Genomic DNA, 22149 nt, shown 5'->3' on the forward strand with positions numbered 1-22149 from the left:
GCCAACGGCCTAAAGAATTAGATACTCTCTCAACCTTTTATGAATGCCGGTGACCCGAAGCCAAACCTTAGGAAGAAGGTACCCTTCCTCCTTGATCTGCCACTCCTGAAATTTCAACCGCACCCCTGTGGTGACCCCGTTTTCCATCACATCAGCCCCACCATAAGCAATAGATCTCTGAAGCTCAGCCTTTGATGGAAACTGAACCACAAAAGAAAACTCCTCATGTGGTACAGGTTCCCACCTCCATTTAATAGGCACAATTCTCTGAAGCTGCACCACAAGTTGCTCCCTAGTGAGAGAGCCGCCCACAACAGTCACTAGAGCACTTTTCGAGTCTTTCTTCTTTGGCAGCGGGGCGTGAGGGATATGAAAAAAACCAAGACCGGCTACCGAGTATCCCACTGCATGAGCAACAGGCTTAGGCATCTTGAGCACCGGGCAACGATGATTGACATGATCATGCCCGTCACAAATGCAACAGTACACCTCATTCACACATTCAGCAACATTGTGTCCCTTCTGAGCACAGCGACTGCACACCTTCGACTTTCCACCCGCCTTACTGCTAGCGGTCACACCATCTCCTGCAACTGCATCAATCCCGTCAAAATCCATAGCAGCTTCCTCCAACGGTGCAACCTTGGGCTGTTGAGGTCCGCCGGCAGGAATGACCGGCACACGAGCATTAGTGGCCGCCGGCGCCATCGCACCACGTGACTGTTTCGGCACAGCTCCCGCGAACGACGTCCTGCCGCCACCGCCATGGCCCCGGCTCGCCATCCCACCATGCCGGCCCGAGAAACGGCCACTGCGGGGGCGGAAGCCACGCCTTGGCCAGCCCTGACCATGGCCAAACTCGCCGTAGCCAGGATCAAAGCCTTGGTTCGCCCCTTGGAATCCACCTCCGAAGCGCTGAACTTCCTCTTCATCATCCTGACGGCGCGCTTGCAACCCGCCTTGACCGCGCCCCGCGCCCCTGGCCGCGTGGATCAACTGTCCAGCGCCACGAGCAGAGCCCCGGCCACCAGCGCCGAAAGCTGCACCTCCTCCATGCATCTCGGCCGCGTTACCGTGCTGTCCATTGCCACGAGCAAGACCCCGGCCAGCAACGCCAAAAGCTCTGCCTACTCCCTGCATCCCGGTGCCTCGCGTGCGTGATGGAGCGGATGAAGACGCGACAGGAGTCGTCTGCCAGTGCCGTCCCGCGCCACGAGCGAAGCCTCGAGCAGCCGTGCCAATTCCTCTGCCGCCTCCCTGATTCCCGAAGCCGCACGCGCGTGGAGAAGACGACGCAACAGGAACCCTAGGCCTCCCTGCACGCGAGAGAAGACCGACGAGACCAGAAGGAAAAGCAAACTGGACCGCAGATTTGGACTGGCCCAAAGCCCTCGGCCCAACACGTACCGTTGCCCCTTCCACTGTGCCGACCTCCCTTGCGGTAATCACGCCTGAAGATTCAAATTTTGAATCCACGCGCCGCCGACCCTCTTCAGCGATCGCCGGGAACGACGAAGACGACGGCGAAGTCTGCATCTTCCGACTCTGCGAACAACGCCTCGACGACACCGTCGCCTTGGCCATCGCGACCGCCAGCGTAACTTGCGGCGACGTTCGTCTAGCCGGCAATGGCCCGCGCCATGGCTTGCCGGCCGCCTGCCGCGTAACGACAGTGCCCGCACGGCAACTACGGCGATCCACCTTGGAACCTGCAGAATCCGAGACTCGACATACCTCAGTGGCACAAATCTCCACCGCCACAGCCTCCTTCGCTTTACTAGGATCTCCGATGCCAGGGTTGTCGTCAACCTCCTCATCCGAGCTGATATCACCTGCCAGAGCCCAGAACCTGGGTCGGGCAAAGTGCCGCCCCCGGCCAGCCGACGGATCCGCCACCGCCGACCCCGCCTGCTCACCGTGGCCCGGCGAAACGACTGCCCATGGCACCGGAGCCAGCGTAAGCCGGCGTCGGTTAGGCATCTCTCCGTCAGCCCTTCCTCCCTTTACTTGTGTGTGCAATTCTGCATTATCGCTTGGTAAAGTTAGACAAGACAAATTTTATTCGAAGAGGATACCTGATGTGACTCTCTCAAAAGCAATTTTTTTTTATCCATCTTACCTAATTCAAACCAAGTAAAAGAACCAAGCTTACCCTTACAGGTTGATTAATCCATCGCACGATCTGTATCAGATGCTCATCTCGACGCCCCTTCGCCCGTGCAGGCGAGTTTGCCGCTCATAATGCAGACATGACAGCATCTTAAGCTCAACAAGCGATGCCTCACCACTTGATTACACATGAGAATGATTCTTGCTGTCTGCTGGTTCAGCTGTGCAGTTTCTTCAACTTCTTTCACTATTTAAAGAGGGGAACCCAAAGCCCGGAAGACACACACCATTGCAGCAGCTTGCCTTCTTTTGTCTTCTCTTCTCTTTCATTTCAAGAGAAAAGAAGCTTCACAGCTTCCATTCCATTCCATTCCACGCATGGCCTGCCATCTGAGGTCCGCGAGTGTGCCTTCCAGCCCTCGCTCCAACGAAGCCAACGTCGAGGAACAGCTGCAGAGCCTGAAGGCGGTCGTATCCTCACCTTCCGCGACCATTCAAACCATGGTTGATGGTCTGGCCAAGCTCGGGAGCATCTACAGCCGCATCGATGAGCTCACATGCTTACCCAGCAGCCTGCGTCAGCAGAGGAAGGCAGTAGAGGAGGAGCTCGAGCGCTCTCTCGTCCTTCTTGACCTCTGCAACGCCATGCAGGAGAGCTTCACGGAGCTCAATGACAGCGTCCAGGAGATGCAGCTGGTTCGCAAGAGAGGAGACGATGTGGCTGTTCAGGCCAAGGTTCAGTCTTACATCCGCTCAGCCAAGAAGGCGCACAAGCCGTTCAAGAGGATCAGCAGCATCAAGGCTGCTTCTGACAAGGAATGCTGCAGGGTGGTCAAGCTCTCGGTTGAAGCAAGAGAGATCGCTGTGTCGATGCTCGAATCGACATTGGATCTCCTGTCGAAGCAGATTGCGATGCCGAGTTCTGGCAAGTGGTCGCTTGTATCCAAGGCATTCCAGAAGAAAAGAGTTGTGTGCGAGGATGAGCAATTGCAGGCGTTGGAGTTGAACATTGTGGATCTTCAGAACGGAGTTGAAACTTTGTTCAGGAGAATGATCCAGATCAGAGTTTCTCTTCTGAATACTCTTAGCTTTTAGAGGGCAGATCAGGCACCAACCAACTCTGATCCCTGTGATTGGCGTCCACCTTTTAGAGGATTTGCTGATCATTCAAACAATTTTGATGTATATATATAAGAAAAAGTGTACAGAAAATTACCCAATTCAGAAGAATCTTAGTTGTTCTCCCTGTTGTCAATTTAGTTGTTCTCCCTCTTGTGAAGAATCTTACATTGTTTATGCTTTTGGCTGTGATTCTTTTTTTTTTGTTAATTAGATCGGTGCCATTATAAATTTGTAGGAATAAAAAAATACCATTATAAATTAGCTATCTGTAGCTATGCCATTACAATCTAGTTCTACTACACCAATACCATTTTGTATGCTCAGAACACGTTCTGACACCCCGTATTTTCGTATGATCCTAAATGTCCCTAGCCCGAACTGACTTATCTCACTCTTCTCTCTAGCTCCTGCGTTCATGAGCAAGTGTGTCGGTGGCAGTGGATGGGCTCCTCGTGCTAGCGGAGGAGGTCGAGCGCCGACGTGACTCTTCTTGGTCACCGCCTCCTGCCTCGAGTCTGCATTGCGCCCTCCCCATGCCGTCGCACTCCTCCCGCTTGCCGAGGCCAGCACGCAACTCTGCTTCGCCTCGCTCCTCCTCGAGTGCACCTCGAGCACGCGCTCCTCCTCCTCTCGCCGCTCCTTTCCACGCTGTCTCCGTCGCCAAGGTGCACCTCAAGCACGCACTCCTCCTCTTCTCGTCCTTCCTGTTTGCGCCACCGCGGCTCAAGCTACTGGCCCACTCCCACCTCGCGGGTGCCTACGTGGTCCTTGGCACCGTCCTGTTGCAGAAGCACATGCTCCACCACGGGCTCGGCCTCCTTGCCTCCGCGTCCGCCTCCGGGCTCCTCCCCCACATGCCCGCGCTGCTTTGGACATGCAACTTCCAAACACAGGTCGCGTCCGCACTCATTGTCGACGGGGACGCTACGTCCGCGCTATCCACCCTGTCCGTGGGGGGAGCCGCCGCCGCGGAGCTCCAGAGCCCCAAGCTCAAGCTCTTCTTCGCCACATGAGAAGATTGAGGAGAAGAGTGAGATGAGTCAGCTCGTACCGGAGGTATTTAGGACCATACGGAAATAAGGGGCATCAAAATTTGTCCCGACCGTATAAAATGGTATTGGTGTGGTAGAACCATATTTGTAATGACATGATTACAAATAGCCAATTTATAATAGTATTTTTTTGATTCCTACAAATTTATAATGACACGGATCTAATTAAACTTTTTTACATCATACAAAGGGCAGTTCAACAATAACTAAACTTTAGAGGGCTTTGCTGTTTGCTCACCATTATTGGACTATTATAGAAATACACATTGTTCAGTGTTCACCATTAGTTTGAGAAAATGAGTTGGTTATTCTCGTTCACATGAGATGTGCCTCAACAACAAGCACAAGGTCCTTATGCAGTGGATCGTGTTCTCCATGGCTAAAACATGCCAGCTCCAAGCCACGAGAGTTGATCGCGTAATTAGCATGACTTGTTTCCAAGAAACCAACTACTTAACAATTACTAACTAGTACTGGATCCAATGCAACTGCACAGGTACCTTTGCTTTTCTCACGAAATTCTACCATCTGATTCCGCCCTACATATGATTAATCGACACCCTTATAATCGGGGTATGCCAAAAGAATTTATTAGCCCGGGATCTCTCTCTGTCCAAGGCTATTCTGAGTTTCTTTGGACATACTTCTGGGTTGCATACAAACATGCTAAAGAGTTCTTTTGTTCCCATTAGTTGCAGCGAGTCGGATTTGGAGCTGGTCGCCTCAGTCCTGCCTTGCCCGGTTGCAAACCTACCGTGTAGGTACCTAGGCCTACCTCTCTCTGTTCGCAAACTGCAAAAGACGGACCTACAGCCACTCATCGATAGATTTGATGACTTGCTGCCTGGCTGGAAGGCCGGCTAATTGACCAGCGCTGGTCGCTCGGTCCTGGTGCGCGCGGTGCTCATTGCCATACCGATATACACGCTTCTCGCTCTGGACATCCTGAAATGGGTGATCAAAGCTCTTGACAAGAGGCGAAGAGCATTTCTTTGGATAGGGCGAAAGGAAGTTCAGGGTGGTCATTGTGCGGTTGCCTGGACTCGTGTCTGCCAGTCGATGGAGCTTGGAGGGCTTGGTATCCACAATCTTGAGATCTTGGGATGGTCCCTTCGGATGAGATGTCTCTGGTTGCAAAAATCGCTACCAAACAAGCCCTGGTTGATGTTCAACCTGGACATACCCACCAAAGTGCAAGTGATGTTTGTGGCATCCATGATATCCGAGGTCGGAGACGGGCACTCGACTCTCTTTTGGTCGGATAGATGGTTGTTTGGTCGCTCTCTGAAAGATTTGGCGCCGGACTTACTTCCTTTTGTTGCGAAAAGGGTGGTCGCCAAAAGGACGGTGTATGCGGCCTTGCAGAACTGGGCTTGGCTTAGAGACATTGGTGCAGCCTTGAATGGGCCGGCGACCTTGCAATTCCTGCAGGTGTGGGATGCTGTTGCGGGCTTTCAGTTAAATGAGGGGATTCTGGACCAGCACCGCTGGACCCCGGTGGCTTCCGGCACGTTCTCGACGCGTTCGGCCTGCCGTCGTTTCTTCACGGGTGCTATTACCTTTGAACCATACATGAGGATTTGGAAGACGTGGGCTCCGCTGCGAGCCAAGTTCTTTGTTTGGTTGGTGACTCTGAATAGATGTTGGACTGCGGATAGGCTCGCGCGGCATGGCTTGCAGCACCCACAGAGCTGCCCGCTTTGTGATCAGGTGGAGGAAACGGTGCAACACTTGTTGACTGATTGCGTTTTTGCTAGAGAGATCTGGTTCAAAATGCTACAATGGGTGCACCTGGGGTATTTGACACCAACGCATGATGACACGAACTTTCAAGCTTGGTGGAGTCGCGCGATGAAACAAGCTCCCAAGGAGGTCCGCAAGGGTTTCAACTCGTTAGTGATTTTGGTGGCATGGTTTATTTGGAGGCTGCGGAATCGATGTGTGTTCGATGGATCTCGTCCCTCAATTGATGGTCTTCTAGTAGACATTCGTGAGGAGGCTTGGTTGTGGTGTTTAGGTGGAGCATCTTGGTTGCGTGTCTTGCTAGGTTGACCTACACTTCTTGGTTGTACTGAGTTTATGACGCGCTGTTTCACCTCTAACTAACGTGGTCGTTGGAACGGTATTGTATTTAAACTCATCTTCGAGTTCTCCCTGTTCTTAATATATTGACACGCAGCTCTCCCGCGTTGCTTGCAAAAAAAAAAAAAGAGAATTCATTAGATCTTTTTTCCTTTTCTTTCTTTAAGTGTGGTAATTTGTAGTCTCTCAGAGCGAATCAGGATTCTTCTTTAATGTCTATACATCATTTGAGTATTTCTAGTCTCGAAAAAAACCTGAATTAGTTCTGGGGCTTGTAGACTTACAACTTATACACTTATAGTGCAATTTTTCCATTACTACTCTGGAAGCAATCTCCATTAAAAAATGTATTGCAGAATACACGTATGCTGTAGACTGAATTGCATTGCTTATTCTTGCTGCCGATAACTAAAACATTGTGCAGCATGTGGATCTTGAGATTGCCACATATGCTAGAGGCTGCAACAAAGCAACATGAAGAGTCATCAGAACCAGGTAACAGCGCACCAGACATGAATGATGAAGTCAACTGTTCCATCCACTAGCCTGCATCAACCAGCGTAGCCACAGCTCGTCTTCTCTCGTTGCACAGCATGCTCTTTGATCTCGCGATCTGGATCTAACATTAAACTAGCCACTCGTGCAGATGATTCTGCCACCGACGATGGAGACATCACACGCTGATTATAAGCTCAACTACAGTTAGAGATGCCTCTTAAGCTGAACAAAGAAAAAGAAACATTAGCTGGTCGTGGAGATGGGTGGCATTTGTCGTAGAAGCACAGCACCTAATTATCGTCGAGATTCTTGATGTCTACAAGGCCAGCGATACCACTTCTTCTGCTTGTTTTGTAATATATAGAGCCAAACCATAGCCGGATCAACACAATTGCCACAGTTTTTCTACTGCTCTCTTCTCTTCCATTTCAGAGGAAAAAGCACTACAGCTTCCGCTGCAGCCATGGCTTACCACCTTAGATCAGCTAGTGTGCCATCCAGCCCTCGCTCCAACGAAATCGATGTCGATGAACAGCTCCAGAGCTTGAAGGCGACCATCCATTCATCCTCTGCGACCATTGGATCCATGTGTGATGGTTTGAGAAAGCTTGGAGAAGTCTACGGCTCCATGGGTGAGCTTGCGTTCGTACCCAGCAGCCAAGTTACACACCAGAGGAAAGCTGTGGAGCAAGAGCTCGAGCACTCGCTTGTCTTGCTCGACCTATGCAACGCCATGCAAGAAGGCCTTGGAGAGCTAAAGACGAGCATCAATGAGCTACGCATTGTTCTCAAGAGAGGAGACAATGTAGCTTTCCAAGCCAAGATCCAATCCTACATCCGCTTGGCGAAGAAAGTGCAAAAGCAATTCAAGAAGATCAGCAAGAAGTCCACCGCAGCTGATCAGGGAAGCTGCAGGGTGATCAAGATGTTGTCTGAAGCCAGAGAGATTACCGTCTCCGTGAGGAGGAGCAATTGCAGGAGCTGGAGTTGGACATTGTTGATCTTGAGAGAGGAGTTGAGGCTTTGTTCAGGACACTGATCCAGAGCAGAGTTTCTCTTCTGAATGCTCTTAGCTTGTAGATAGATCATACAACAACTCTGACCCCCTGTGATTAGCATCCGCCTTTCAGAGGATCTGCTGATCATCCAAACAATTTTTGTGTATATACGAGAGAAAGTGTACAGAGAAGTACTGAATTAAAAAAGCAAAGTTTTGATCCATTTCATGTTGTCAAATTCATTGTTCTTTTTTTTTTGCAAAGAAATTTATTGTGTAATTGCTAAAATACTTCCCTTTCTTTTTCTTTCCTGCATAAACAATTTCACCATATTTCCACCAATGAAGCAGGTTGAGTAAATGCTGTAAAAAATAACGAAGCTCTAATACTGAAGATTCCAGTGCCATCTACATTTTATTATATCAACTAACTAATTTTGCGCACACATAACCTATCTCGATCGTAGGTCCCTCCCGTATAAATCTCAAAGTAAATGAGCGGTCCAAAACGTGACTCATGTGGAAATTTCTCTTCCGCCGTTGGATCTGCGATTTGCGGCTCGGATTGAGCTATAGTCCAAACAGAACGACCTCCCCTGCTCCCCCTCCGGTCGCCGGCGGCGGCGGAGGCTCCCGCCGCCCTTGTTCCGGGTGGAGAACCCTTTCGGCATCAAGCTGCTCCAGTTCTTTATCCGCTTATTCGAAGGAAGCCAGCAGGAGGTGGCGGCGGGAGGAGCGAGGACACGGGCGGGGGAGGCTACGCAGGACGGACTCCCCACAAGTCGCCACCGCCGCTGTCTCGCGTTCGCAGCAGGACTCGTGGGGGTGACACTCGCGGCCCTCGGCCGCCGCACCCGAGAACGACGGTGACGAACTGATGAGCCCCAGCCCGCCTCCTCCCCTCTTCCATTAACACGGTCGATGTACTTCCTTGTGTTTCCTGCAGCAGCTATTCTGTTCAGCGTTAAACCATGGCACTATGGGCTTTCAAAATTTGCAGGTGCAGGGACGATTTTTATTCATCTCAGAGCTGCCTCTTCTGAACATTCTTGGGATGCAGAGCTTCCATGTTTTAGACCGGAAGCGTCGACAACTCAATGAAATCTGAGATCTGAATTCAGGACAAAGGTTGAAGTGAACTCAACTGAGGTTCAACGATGCACTGAACTGACTGAACTGAGGTGAGGTTTAGTTGCTCATAAAAATAGCACGAAATGTACTGATTATTTACCAAATATCTTCAACAAAATTGCAAAGCTAACTCATGTGAGGTTATGAGTAAATTATCCCTTCCCCCAGTTGCAGATTCCTTAGCAATCTTGATTAAAATTAAAAAGAACACAAGCTTGTGCGCATGTGAAGGGTTTAATCCCACATTTGTTACATAGGGGGGCATGCCATTTCATAATATGTATATGATGCAATTTTCCTTGTGCAAAATGACTTGGAGAGTGCGATAAACTTGAAATTTATTTTATGCTTGTTTTACAAATGTTTGTACTGAAGATAATTTTTCACAAGAGTTGAATACTCTACATAGTTATGCCTATAAGAGAAAATCAGATGCAACTTGAGGAAATATTTACCTGTGAGAGTGGCTCTTTACCTCTGAAAACCACTGAAAACAAAATTGTGAGTTGTGCTGATACAACACAATTAACAACTTCTCTTCGCTTTTCTGTTGTTTCCCTCCAATAAACTATTTTTTCTTCTCTATTTTTTTTTCTGTGCCAAAGTATGCACATATTACAAGCTTGAGCAGATTCTTTGCTGCTGGTAATTGCCACACGGCAGAGCGATAGTAAGCTAATTATTCAGGAGCTGCACCTAATGCGCTAGAAAATTAAATGCGGTTTTCAGCATATTAAGTGATAAGATTGTTTTTGCCTCCTTTCCTTACTCACCCGTTTTCAGTATATTAAGTAGTATTTTCTTGTGGCGTGCTTATGCACTTTGTCTAGCATTTACAATTTGTAGACTCCCATGCTGCTTCCTGCTATTTTGGATTCACAGAATGAAATGCATGCTGAAATCATTGGTCCTCGTTAATGATATGATTCGTGAGTGTCTGGTCTTATTGTTTGTTTGTCCTTGTGCAGCAATGTGTGATCATTGTGTGCACTTCTGAATGGTGACATGTCTATGAGTATCTTGATATGGGAAGAAAAAGCATGCTCTGATCATTCAGTGTAAGCATTAGTCGACTGCTACTAGTTCAAGCAAACCAATGTGAGAATAACAAGTATTTCTGCAGGACTACCAATGTCAATTCCCCTCCAAGCCTAAAAAGGTAGTGTTATCCTTGTTTTTTTTTTTCTTTCTATTAGATGTCTGCAGGCTGGCTCTTATACTTGATGTCTCCTGTTTCTTGAAGCAGGCCAGCCAGATGCCCTGGACGGCTGAAACTGAATCCTTGGAGATTACCACTGGGTCCCTTTGGAAGCTAATGACAATATGACATTAATTTGGTGGCTCCAAGTTGAGAAGAGGAGAGTTCACAAGAGCAAGAGGAGGAGGTATTGGGACTTGTTCTTTAACACTCCATGTCTAGCAGGACACTAGAAAATAGCGCGCCGTGTGACCTGTTGCCGATGCAGTATGTTATTTTTAAAAATGCGGCGGTCTGCGACAGGGGGCGCTGGCGGAGGGCGGCAGCGGCGCGCCGGGGAGGGCGGTGGCAGGCCTCACCAGCCGGATCCGGCTAGCGGGTGGCCAGGGCGGCGGTCTGCGACAGGGAGACCGGCGGCTGGTAGCGAGAAAGCGGCGGCGGCCCGGCGACGGGAGGGCAACGGCCGGCGACAGAGGCCTAGGTATGTCTAAAGGGGAGGGAAATGAGAGAAAGAGAGGAGAGGGCCGGGGAGGGGCTCACCGGCGGCGATGGCGTTCGGAGGGAGGCGGCGAGGTGCTCGGAGGGAGAGAGAGGGGATGTGAGGAACGGAAGTGGGGAGAGGAGTCCGCACTGTTCATCTTCTTATATAGAGGTCGGCGACGGGCGAGCACGTGGGGCGAGGCGGCTCGGGGCGTGAGGCGGCGCGGGACGCGAGGTCTGTCGGCGCGGCGATGCGACAGCAGACGCGGGGCGGGGCAGGCAGTGGGGTCACGGGGAGGGAACGAGAGAGACAGAAGAGAGAGGAAGAAGAGAGAGAAAGGAAAAAAATTAGGAATTTGACACCCCCTGCAGTTCTGCAGTTGCCTTTTCAGATCACAAAGTCTTTTTTCAGGTTTTCCTTTCCTCATCAGGGCTGCTCCAGGCGCTTATAATTTCCATTGCTCACAGCAACATGGAAAGCTGATAATCCAGTGAAGGTGTTAATAGTTAAGTTCCCTTGGCCCTATTGTCTGGAATTTTCAACAAGTGGCCTGAACGCATGTTTCACACCGTAGTCGCGTGGTCTAATTTGGTCTGCGTTGTTCCGCTCTTGGTCTGCCGTCACTCAACCACTATTGGTCTATCGGCACGCGCACAAGTTAGTGTCACCCACTCGAATTTGTCGTGCGCGTAGCGTCCACAAATGTCTTCCTTCTCGGTGCCAAGTCCCTTTCCTCTTCTTTTTGTTTATTCGGAACAGAAGTATTTCGGAAAGGTAGCAAGGAGTAGACCCCTTTTCCTCCAGTGAGGAACAAAGTCCTCCTACACTAGTAGCACTGCATCATATTGCTTCCCACCTTCATCAGCTTGTGTTAGCACCTGAGAGCGATTCCAACCAAGTTGTAAGATGGCGGAAGGGCTGCTTCTCCCCGTGGTGCGCGGCGTGGCCGACAAGGCCGCCGACGTGCTCGTGCAGAGCGTCACTCTCATGTGGGGCGTCGACGACGACCGCCACAAGCTGGAGCGCCAGATGGTGTACGTGCAGTCCTTGCTGGCCGACGCCGAGGTGAAGGGCGAGACCAATCCCGCCGTCAGGAGGTGGACGAAGGAGCTCAAGGCCGCCGCGTACCAGGCCGACGACGTCCTCGACGACTTCCAGTATGAGGCGCTGCGTCGCGAGGCCCTGAGCGGTCGGTCAATGGCAAGCAAGGTACTGAGCAACTTCACCTCAAAGAATAAATTTGTGTTCAGTCAAAAGGCGAGCACAGACCTCAAAAACGTGCTTGACAAGATCGACGAGCTGGTGACGGAGATGAACAAGTTTGGTCTGCTGGAGCGCGCGGAGGCTCCGCAAGCTCTGTATCGGCAGACACACTCAGCACTAGACGAGTCCGTGGAGATCTATGGCAGAGACGATGACAAGGAGGAGGTGGTGAAGCTGTTGCTCGATCAGCAAGATCAGCACAATGTGCAGGTGCTTCCCATCATTGGAATGGGGGGATTGGGGAAGACCACGCTAGCCAAGATGGTGTACAATGACAGCAGGGTTCAAAATCACTTTGAATTGAAGATGTGGCATTGTGTGTCAGAAAACTTCGAAGCCACAGCTATTGTGAGATCTGTCATTGAGTTGGCTACAAATGGAGGACGTGACCAACGTAGCACCATCGAGCTATTGCGAGGAAAATTACAGGAAGTCATTGGTCGGAAAAGGTTCCTACTAGTTCTTGATGATGTGTGGAATGAAGAGCAGCGTAAGTGGGAGGATGACCTTAAGCCACTATTGTGTACTTGTATTGGTGCATCAGGAAGTATGATAGTTGTCACAAGTCGAAGCCAAAAAGTAGCGTCTATAATGGGCACCCTTCCACCCCATGAGCTAGCATGCCTGAGTGAACATGATTCATGGGATTTATTCTCGAAGAAGGCATTTAGTAAAGGAGTACAAGAGCAAGAAGAGTTTGTCACGATCGGCAAGCGTATCATCAACAAGTGCAAAGGACTGCCACTTGCTCTCAAGACAATGGGTGGCTTGATGAGTTCAAAACAACGAGTCCGTGAATGGGAGGCCATTGCAGAAAGCAATAGGGGTGGCAAAGATGAAGTATTGTCCATACTAAAATTGAGTTACAAACACTTGTCATCTGAAATGAAGCAATGCTTTGCCTTCTGTGCAGTTTTTCCTAAGGACTATGAGATGGAGAAGGATAAGTTGATCCTACTATGGAAAGCAAATGGTTTTATTCATGAAGAGGGAGAGATGGATTCGGAACAGAAAGGTGAATTTATTTTCAACGAGTTGGCTTGGAGGTCCTTTCTTCAAGATGTGAAAGTGAAGAGCTTTTATGTCGAAAGCAGCGTAAGTTCATTCAGCTTCTCTCGTGAGACAATTGGATGTAAAATGCATGATTTAATGCATGACCTAGCAAAAGATGTCACAGACGAATGTGCTTGTGCAGAAGAGTTGATTCATGGGAAAGTATCGAGTAAAGACGTACGACACATGCAAATTTCAAGTAATGATGACCTGAAACAAATCAGTGGATTACTGAAAGGCACATCATCTGTCCGCACTTTATTACTAACTCCATTAGAATATGAGTATCTTAAGGTGTTAAAACTGACATCATTAAGAGCGTTGTGTTGTGACGATCCTTCTATTATCCCGAGCCAACTCATAAATATGGCACATTTAAGATACCTTGATCTTTCTGGGTCATCCGTTGAGACATTGCCAAATTCAGTATGTATGTTGTACAACTTGCAGTCGTTGTGGCTCAACGGATGCACTAGGCTACAATATCTACCGGAAGGTCTGGCAACTAGTTTGAGGAAGCTCAGCCATATTTATCTTTTGGGATGTTATCATTTGAAACAGACGCCTCCAAAGCTTAGTCTACTGCACAACCTGCACACACTAACAAAGTTTATTGTGGGCACTGAAGATGGATGTGGAATTGAAGAGCTCAAAGACCTGCGACAGCTTGGCAATAGGTTGGAACTGCACAATTTGAGGAAAGTAAAGTGTGGGTCAAAGGCAAATCTACACGAGAAACATAATCTAAGTGAATTGTTTTTGTATTGGGGCAGTGACCGAATTTACAATCTACATGAGGAAGAAGTACTGGAATCTCTTGTACCTCATGGTGAGCTCAAAATTTTGGAGGTCTATGGGTATGGTGGCCTCGCAATCTCGCAATGGATGAGAGACCCTAAAATGTTCCAGTGCCTAAGAGAACTCGATATTACCATGTGCCCAAGATGTAAGGATATACCAATAGTATGGTTGTCATCCTCTCTTGAGAAGTTGGTTTTGCGCTACATGGAAAGCCTGACCACATTATGTAAGAGCATAGATGTGGCAATGGCAGGATACAATACCCCTCTGCCAATTTTCCCAAAGTTAAAGAGGATGGAGTTATGGCATTTGCCTGAGTTGGAGAGATGGGCAGAAAACAGTGCAGGAGATCCTATTAACTCGGTGATGTTTCCCCTGCTTGAAGAGCTAAGTGTTTCTTCTTGCTATAAACTTGGAAATTTTCCAGAGAGCCCAGTTCTCAAATATCTAAATTGTAGACGTGGAGGTGGTCTTGTTCCTGTGAGCATGCCCTTGGGCTCTTGGCCATCTCTTGTTTGCTTGGACATTGGGCTGCTGGCAGACGTGGTGCCTCCTCTCGAGGACCCTCACAGCCAAGGCCGAAGACCTCTGGACACCCTGCAAAGTTTGGAGGTAGAGGGTGATGACGGCTTCTTATCAATATTTGACTTGTCCAAATTGCAACTTGGGCTTGGGGACTACTTGGCCTTCTTGGAACGTTTGGATATCTCAAGTTGCTGCAATATTGTCCACTGGCCTGTGGAGGAGCTCCGATACTTGCCTCGCCTCCGATGTCTGAGTATTGAGAGTTGTGGGAACCTGGAGGGGAAGGGCTCATCATCCGAGGAAGAGGAAATCCTTCCGCTGCCCCAGCTGGAAAAGTTAATGATAGGAGATTGTCACAGACTGCTGGAGATTCCGAAGTTGTCCGCATCCCTTGAAGAAATGGTTATTCGCAGATGCAAAAAATTGGTGGCGCTGCCTTCAAACCTTGGAAATCTGCCCAAGCTGAGGTATCTCAGTGTGCAGGACTGCGGTGCGCTGAAATCACTACCTGATGGGGTGGATGGATTCACTTCCCTTGAGGGGTTGGATATTAAAGAGTGCCCAGGGATAGAGAAATTTCCGCAGGGTCTGCTCCAGCGGCTCCCAACCCTCGAACACCTGAGGATATTTAAATGCCCCGATCTGGAGAGATGTTGCGGAGAAATTCAATCCACCAGCAACAGAACCTGAAATAGAGAAGCCCGTAAAGGGGCTCCTCCCCTTGTGTTGTGGTGACTGGTGACTCTCAACTGAGGTGCGTAAGCTCCTGCATCACCTCTCTCCATCTATCTCGTTCTCTTGCTAATCCGGAGTCCAGCACCATTTTATTTATTCCTTTTTTTATGCATTACCTATATACAGTAGAACTCAATTTATTTGATCTGAATGCATTTTCTCTCCCTTATTTTCAGCTATCTTGGATTCTGAGATTTAAAGCTGAGTTTGATGGGAAGAGGTGTTCCAGATGATCCCTCCATGGCTCCTTGTTAGGATTGCAGCCTGAACTTTACTTTTGCATTACAAGCCTGTACCTTTTCTCAGCACGACCGATATCAGAGCAAACAATTCTTGTTCCGTTCTGGGCTACATAAACTGTACCTTGACTTGCTGATCAACCTAAAAAAAATGCAAAGGTAAACATTTGATCCGATGCCTTGTATACTTCGACTCAACTCTCCCGTCTCCTTGTAACTCTCCTTGTAACTCTCCCGTAGTTTTCATCAGAAAACTCCTCAACTGCTGTTCAACTGTTAACCATGCAAATGTGTAGAACTTGTCACCTGTAAATTTCTATTGTGTGAGAAGATTGTTTTTTGCCTCCTTTCCTCACTCACCCGTTTTCACCATATTAAGTAGTATTTTGTTGTGGCGTGCTTATGGACTTTGTCTAGCATTTACAATTTGTAGACTCCCATGCTGCTTCCTGCTATTTTGGATTCACAGAATGAAATGCATGCTGAAATAATTGGTCCTCGTTAATGATATGATTCGTGAGTGTCTGGTCTTATTGTTTGTTTGTCCTTGTGCAGCAGTGTGTGATCATTGTGTGCACTTCTGAATGGTGACACGTCTATGAGTATCTTGATGTGGGAAGAAAAAGCATGCTCCGATCATTCAGTGTAAGCATTAGTCGACAGCTACTAGTTCAAGCAAACCAATGTGAGAATAACAAGTATTTATGCAGGACTACCAATGTCAATTCCCCTCCAAGCCTAAAAAGGTAGTGTTACTACTTGTTTGTTTTTCCTATTAGAAGTCTGCAGGCTGGCTCTGATACTTGATAGTCTCCTGTTTCTTGAAGCAGGCCAGCCAGATGCCCTGGACGGCTGAAACTGAATCCTTGGAGATTACCAGTGGGTCCCTTTGGAAGCTAATGACGATATGACATTAACTAGAAGTTCGGCGCGGCATTGCCACGCCGGATGGCCCATGGCCACGTAGGGTGCCTATAGTTGCCGTGTTCCGTTCATATTAGTTGGATCATTGAGGTCTTGAGTTCACGCGTTGGATCTTTTATTTACTGAAGTCTTGTATTTCCTGATATTCAATAGTATTATTTGTTTTACTCTTCAATCCCATATTTTCTGTCAATTTTATAATCTGAACATAGTTCCACAAGAACGATTTTATAATAGCTACACTTATTATTTGTGATTTTGTACCGTTTCCTATAACATGTAATATTGGTCGAAGGTCACATCCTAACATAATAATGTTACCTCCAAATGGAACCATTTTAGCATGTGGATTTTGCTCACTCATTATATCTTTGAATGATCTATCTAATGGCTCAAAGAATTGTCTATTTGTCATAATCACTTTATCCCATATTATGAGTGATATTTTTATAAATTTGTGTTTTTTCTGTTGCATGGTTTAGATGCGCAGTGTGGAGGCACCGGTGATAGATTCACTGAAGTACTTATTTATGCTATACACATAAACAAATATGTAAATAGTACATTCGAAGATAAGGAATATCCATTAGAGGAAAACTGGAGTAAGACAACACTAATAAAATTCTTGATAATCAGGAATTGATAGCATTCCTTGATTGAATACGCCAAATAAAGTTCTCAAACAACACTTCAATTAGGTTGCAAAATAAATGTTGAGAGCATTAGCTTTAAACAAATGGCTAAATTTCATGCCAGATTAAAAGGAAAAGATTTTCCTTTATGGGTACAACTGTAAGTGGAAGCTTGTCCTTCTTCTGAATAAAATAATTGGCTTCAATTTGTAGTAACATAAAAATGAGGTCTTATCAGAACTTTTGTAACAAAAGAGGTATTTTAGAATGTTGATCAGTTTATTTGATCTATCATTATTCAATGCAAGCATGTAAAACTGTCATATTAACTCAACAACAGCATTTGAACCACTTTGTATCTGAAAAATGCATTATAATTTTATCACAGGATTATCATGCAGATAAATAGACTTTTGGTCAAAGTAACACTCTAAATTTTAACATAGTTGGCACCCATCCGTAGTAATATAAAAATGAAGTTTGTCAGAATTTCTATAAAAAAAAGAAGTCTACCAAAATGTCGTTCAGCTTTTTTGGTTCATAACTGTACAATGCCATCTTGTAGAAATGTCATATTAACTCAACATGTAGTATTTGAACTCCTTTGTATCTAAAAACTACCTTATAAATGTATCAGAGGATCATCAAGCAGATAAATAAACTTCGATCAAAGTAATGTTCTAAAGTTTTTCATAACTTATCTATTCATATTTAAATATGACTTGTATTGCCACTGAATATGAAACTCTATCGAGCACCGAGGTGCCTGTGTGAGGAGGGGAGTGATCAAGGAAGAGACATAGGTATGAAGCTGCAAATATTTAATTCATAGTTGGTGGAATAAGTTTTGCATTGTACCATAGAAAACATTCATGAATTTTGTAATGGTAACATAGCTCAATTATCCACTCACCTTTAAAAGCATAGCATTCTCTTACTGCATTTCAGTTTTTTCTCCAATTATCTCTACCTAATTCCTCTATCAATGCATCAAAATTGTTTGCATCTCTGTATGGTAAAATGAAATATGAACATCTAAAATTACACATATGTATGTGCAATCTTGTTACTAGTTGAGCCATCGGGGTGCGTAAATTGAGTTTGAGTATCATGATAAAAAGTATTATAGGAGTACACAGAGCGTTCTCTTAGAATACAAAAATTAGGAGAAAAGTATAATGCAGTAGGTTGAGATAGTTGTGAAACACCTTGTATAGAAGATTCTGATGGTGATAAATTTGAGAATTTTGTGGAAGAAACAATAGTTGGAACTTCACAAACCTTGAGGTAGCATTCATTTTTTTTATCCAAAGAAATGGTAGAAATTCCTGGGACTTCTCTCTTTGAAGCAGTAGGTTTTGTAGCAGCTTTATCCTCATAAGATTCACAAGCTGTATTTGTTTAACTTGCATTCAAAGAGGTTACAGAGGTGTTCTGTTGTCTTTGAGTTTTAGATAAAAGAAAATTTTGATGACATGTTTTTGCCAAAAAAAAAAGGCAATAACTATCAAATTTATAAAATAAGCATATTTGTGTTAGCTTAAAATTAGATATAAGAAGTTGGAGAAGCAAATAACAATTTTGAAGTAAAGATTTCAAATTACTGATGGGTTCTTTGGAAAGGGCATGCCAAAGGTCTTCTATCTCTCTTGAGTTTTTTATACTCACTGTTATATTAACTGATAGTACCGGATGAGACATGGTATAATGATGAAAAGGCACAGGATTTGATAAATTCTGAACAATATGGACCATTTGACCAAAGCATCAGCCAAAAATACTTATGAACATGCTTCATAATTTGATTGGAACTAAAGCAAGAATTAAAAATTTAGGATCAGATTATCTGAACATCACTGCTATAGCCTATGTTCAATCAGATTTGATGTGACCTCTCATATATACCTTAAAGGCAGTTTGTGCATCCATCTTAGAGACCAAAGCTGAAGTTGCCGCTGGTATTTTGCTTATGAAACAACATTTAGATAAGGAAAAATGCATTAATTCTTTCAGGTGGCATTTTTTGAAGTGCTAATCTTTTGGTTGGTATATTAGTGTTGCATTCGCGATTTAAATGGCAGTATAATCGCAAACAAACCTACTATGCCATCGTAATCTTGGAACTTTAATAAAGCTCAGAAAGCAAGTACATAATAGTTGCATCATAGGTCACTCCATACTTACTAAGACCAATATGGTCTAGGTATCTATTCTTTTTCCAAAATTTGCATATAGTTAAAAAATAGCTTTAATATTTGTTCTTGGTACCACACAATCAGTAGCATAATTAGCACGAACAAGTCTACTACTGTAAGTTGTTGATGAATCCTGATTTATAATGTGATCTTGATCTTTTCTGCCTTTACAAATATTGTTGAATTGAAGTGTATATAGAAAGTGTTAACACCTACATTTAAGTTTAGATTCAATATAATCGAATGATTTCAACTGTTAACACAACAAAAGTCATTTCTATAATCTATACAACAAAAGATTACAGGAAGTAGATAATTAATATGCTTGCAAAAAAAAATCACATGAGGCAAGTGGAAAGGACAGTACTTGTTGTAGTGGATGAGGATAGTCATGCATTCATGCGAGACGCGATGTCGGCGGTGCACCTTGGTGCGCGTGCGAACACGCCCATCCACCCAGAGCGTGACACGGCGCACATACGTGATTGCCATCGCAGACAAACAGGTGTGTGGGCGAGATCCGCCGCTGCCACGGTCGACTAATGACAATTTTACTGCCGAGCTTGCACAGCGGTGGATGGTCCGGGCGGCGGAGGAAGATACTGACTGAGGGCTTGACGCTCGCATTCTATTTATACTTCTTCTAATTAAACACGATATATACTATTCTTTTTTTATTCCTGCTAGCTACTACTATTGCTTTTCTACATGTTATGTATCTTGGTCTAGTTGATAAGCAGTGTATATGGTATCTTCTTATCTCCCTGCTTGTGTTATTTGTCATGCATGTTTATGGTTGTGATTGAATCGAACTGCTTTGTCAGTATCCATGAAGTGGCACTAGTACAGAAACATGCTTCGCCGCCGGCTCCAAAACCCCCTTCACTGCCGGTTTTGGAGCCGGCAGTGGGTAACGGGCAGTGATAGTCCCCAACTATCACTGTTGGCCCGGGGAACCAGCAGTGAAGTGGGTTATCACTGTCGACTGGTAGCCTTCAGCCAGTAGTGTTTTGCCTCTTCTCACTGCCGACTCTTTTTCCTCTCTCTTTCCTCCCTTCGTCTCTCTCTCTCCCCTCTCTCTCCTCTCCCTCTCTCTCTCCTCGATCTCTCTATATCTCTCTCCCTCTCAATATACATGCATAGAATGAGACACATATTTAATATAAATCAATAATTAATAAAGACACATTCATTAATACATAGCAATTCATATCATTCATTAATACATAATAATTGATGTCATTCATTAATATTGTGTCATTTGTCGAAATATAATAAGTTGTCAAGCCTTTTGGTAGACTTTCTTCTTGTCGCATACTCTCTATTAGAAGGTACAGTGTCATCTGAAGGTCTCTCACGCGTCGATAGCACGATGGGTTCATGAAACTCGCCGTTTGGTTTGATAACATGTTCCATGAAGAACCTGACGATCTGTTCTTGAAGGGCATGTATTTCTGCAGGTTGTAATGCACTTGTGCGTAGTTTAGAGCGCTGCGTTTAAAGAATTGAAAGAATTAATCATTGAACACGTATAGAAATTGAAAAGAATACATCGGTATGTAATTTCATACCTCAAGATCATTGAACCTGACAGTGTCTCCGTCAGGACTAAATGCGTGCATGAAAGTAAAAACATAAAACCCGTAGAGATTGTTGCTGGGTGGCTACCTCATACACTTCAAGAGGAAATGATTTCGTCAGTAGAATGAATTGACCCTTTTTATTCAGTAGAAAATGCAAGACATGAATATTCCCTGCGTACCGAAAAGTCAGTTTTTACATTGTACTGCTTTCTAAATAAAAAGTATAGTGTTATGCATATGGTATGTGGTATATCATCGTATAGGCAATCATCCTACTCTATGCAAGATATCATGAAAGCATAGATTTTAAATGTAAGTGTTATGCATATGGTATGTGGTATATGACAAACATAACTACTTCAATCTCATATATAAGACAAACAAATATGTGTCATCTCATGTGCGAAGGCTCACTAACAAGAAGTACTTCCCTAAAATTTAACTTTATGAACAACATTAAACGTAATAACCATGCTAGAGCAGAACTCACCATACTCAAATTATTAGGTTCATCATGTGTGCTCAAATTTAAGGGTAGAGGTAGTAAAAATAATAATTTATGTTTGCAGCAAACCACCGTTACGTTTACTTGCTTTTATCAATGGCGAAACGACGCTAAACACGATTCGGAGCACTGCCACCTGAACAAGCGCACTTTCAGCACCATCAACAACCGCGAAACACATATAAAACAGGCACATGCTTATTACACCCAAGAACCCTACACTCACAGCATTACCAGAAAACTGACGTTTAGCCAATGGCAGCAAGGTTGCTTTATAAATCCATATCTAAATATCTACTGTGCCGACCATAGCAAAAAAAAAAAAAAACTAACATTTCTAAATTCTATAGAACGAGGGTTAGAATTTTCACGTAGACTACAAATTTTAATTCTATCCACACCTAGACGTAACATGCATCACAAAACCGAAGACCTAACCTGTCTACGCACTTTGAACAAAAACATTCAACAGACCGCCGTTGATAACCAAAGCTCCAAAAGAAATATGAAATTTATACAGTGGATAGATTACTTCATGTGCTACAACTTTTGCTTGAATCTTATGGCCAAAATCCGACACCAAAAACCTCAATTTTTAATATACGCCGCTACACGCCAAACAAATAGACTAAACCCGAGCTCCGGTGACAAAAACACCATCCAACTAAATCTACCGTCAACTAGGGACTAATTAGGGGATTGCCCTTGCAGCGGAGATTGCAAATTGATGATAAATTTGGGGAAAATCCCAAAAATCCCCCTTCTCTTTCCTTCTTATTCTTCTTTCTTCCTCCTTCATTCATTCTTCTTATTCTTCCTTCCTTCTTCCTCTCTCTCTTTGCTGCAGGCTCCCTGCTCCCCTTTGCCTTCGCCAGTTGGTGGCTCTTCGGCACTGGTGGAGGCGACGGTGGCCGGCGATGGTGGCGGCCGGTGGCTGCAAGCAGTGGTGCTAGGGTTTTAAGGCGAGGGCGGCACATGTGGCGTCGAGGGCGAGCGGATGGGATAGGGGTGGTGACCGATCCCA

At 45.6% G+C, this 22149-nt stretch overlaps 2 protein-coding genes, 1 long non-coding RNA gene and 1 pseudogene across 9 annotated transcripts; all 4 read left to right on the forward strand.

Annotated features, from left to right (window-relative positions):
* Nucleotides 1–2162: 2162 nt before the first annotated feature.
* On the forward strand, nucleotides 2163–3315 carry LOC133896201 (uncharacterized). Its single transcript, XM_062336756.1, has one exon. It carries the CDS (start codon nucleotides 2488–2490, stop codon nucleotides 3202–3204), a length of 717 nt encoding a protein of 238 aa, XP_062192740.1. The 5' UTR covers nucleotides 2163–2487; the 3' UTR covers nucleotides 3205–3315.
* Nucleotides 3316–6651: 3336 nt separating this feature from the next.
* LOC133896412 (uncharacterized) lies at nucleotides 6652–8084 on the forward strand (annotated as a pseudogene).
* Nucleotides 8085–8354: 270 nt separating this feature from the next.
* On the forward strand, nucleotides 8355–10470 carry LOC133896413 (uncharacterized). Its single transcript, XR_009905750.1, has 4 exons — nucleotides 8355–8777; nucleotides 8861–9041; nucleotides 9960–10150; nucleotides 10235–10470. It is a non-coding gene; the product is annotated as an uncharacterized LOC133896413 (long non-coding RNA).
* Nucleotides 10471–11398: 928 nt separating this feature from the next.
* On the forward strand, nucleotides 11399–16466 carry LOC133896410 (disease resistance protein RGA2-like). Of its 7 annotated transcripts, none has more exons than XM_062337010.1 (5): nucleotides 11399–15066; nucleotides 15224–15445; nucleotides 15842–15931; nucleotides 15997–16032; nucleotides 16114–16466. In XM_062337010.1, the coding sequence occupies exon 1, from the start codon at nucleotides 11577–11579 to the stop codon at nucleotides 15000–15002; it is 3426 nt and encodes a 1141-aa protein (XP_062192994.1). In that variant the 5' UTR covers nucleotides 11399–11576; the 3' UTR covers nucleotides 15003–15066; nucleotides 15224–15445; nucleotides 15842–15931; nucleotides 15997–16032; nucleotides 16114–16466. The 7 variants fall into 7 exon arrangements, with proteins under 7 accessions (XP_062192994.1, XP_062192995.1, XP_062192996.1 ...); XM_062337011.1 differs by having other exon boundaries at nucleotides 16117–16466; XM_062337012.1 differs by having other exon boundaries at nucleotides 15845–15931.
* Nucleotides 16467–22149: the final 5683 nt, after the last annotated feature.

Source organism: Phragmites australis, chromosome 16 (genome assembly GCF_958298935.1).
Source record: "Phragmites australis chromosome 16, lpPhrAust1.1, whole genome shotgun sequence".
Taxonomy (NCBI): domain Eukaryota; kingdom Viridiplantae; phylum Streptophyta; class Magnoliopsida; order Poales; family Poaceae; genus Phragmites; species Phragmites australis.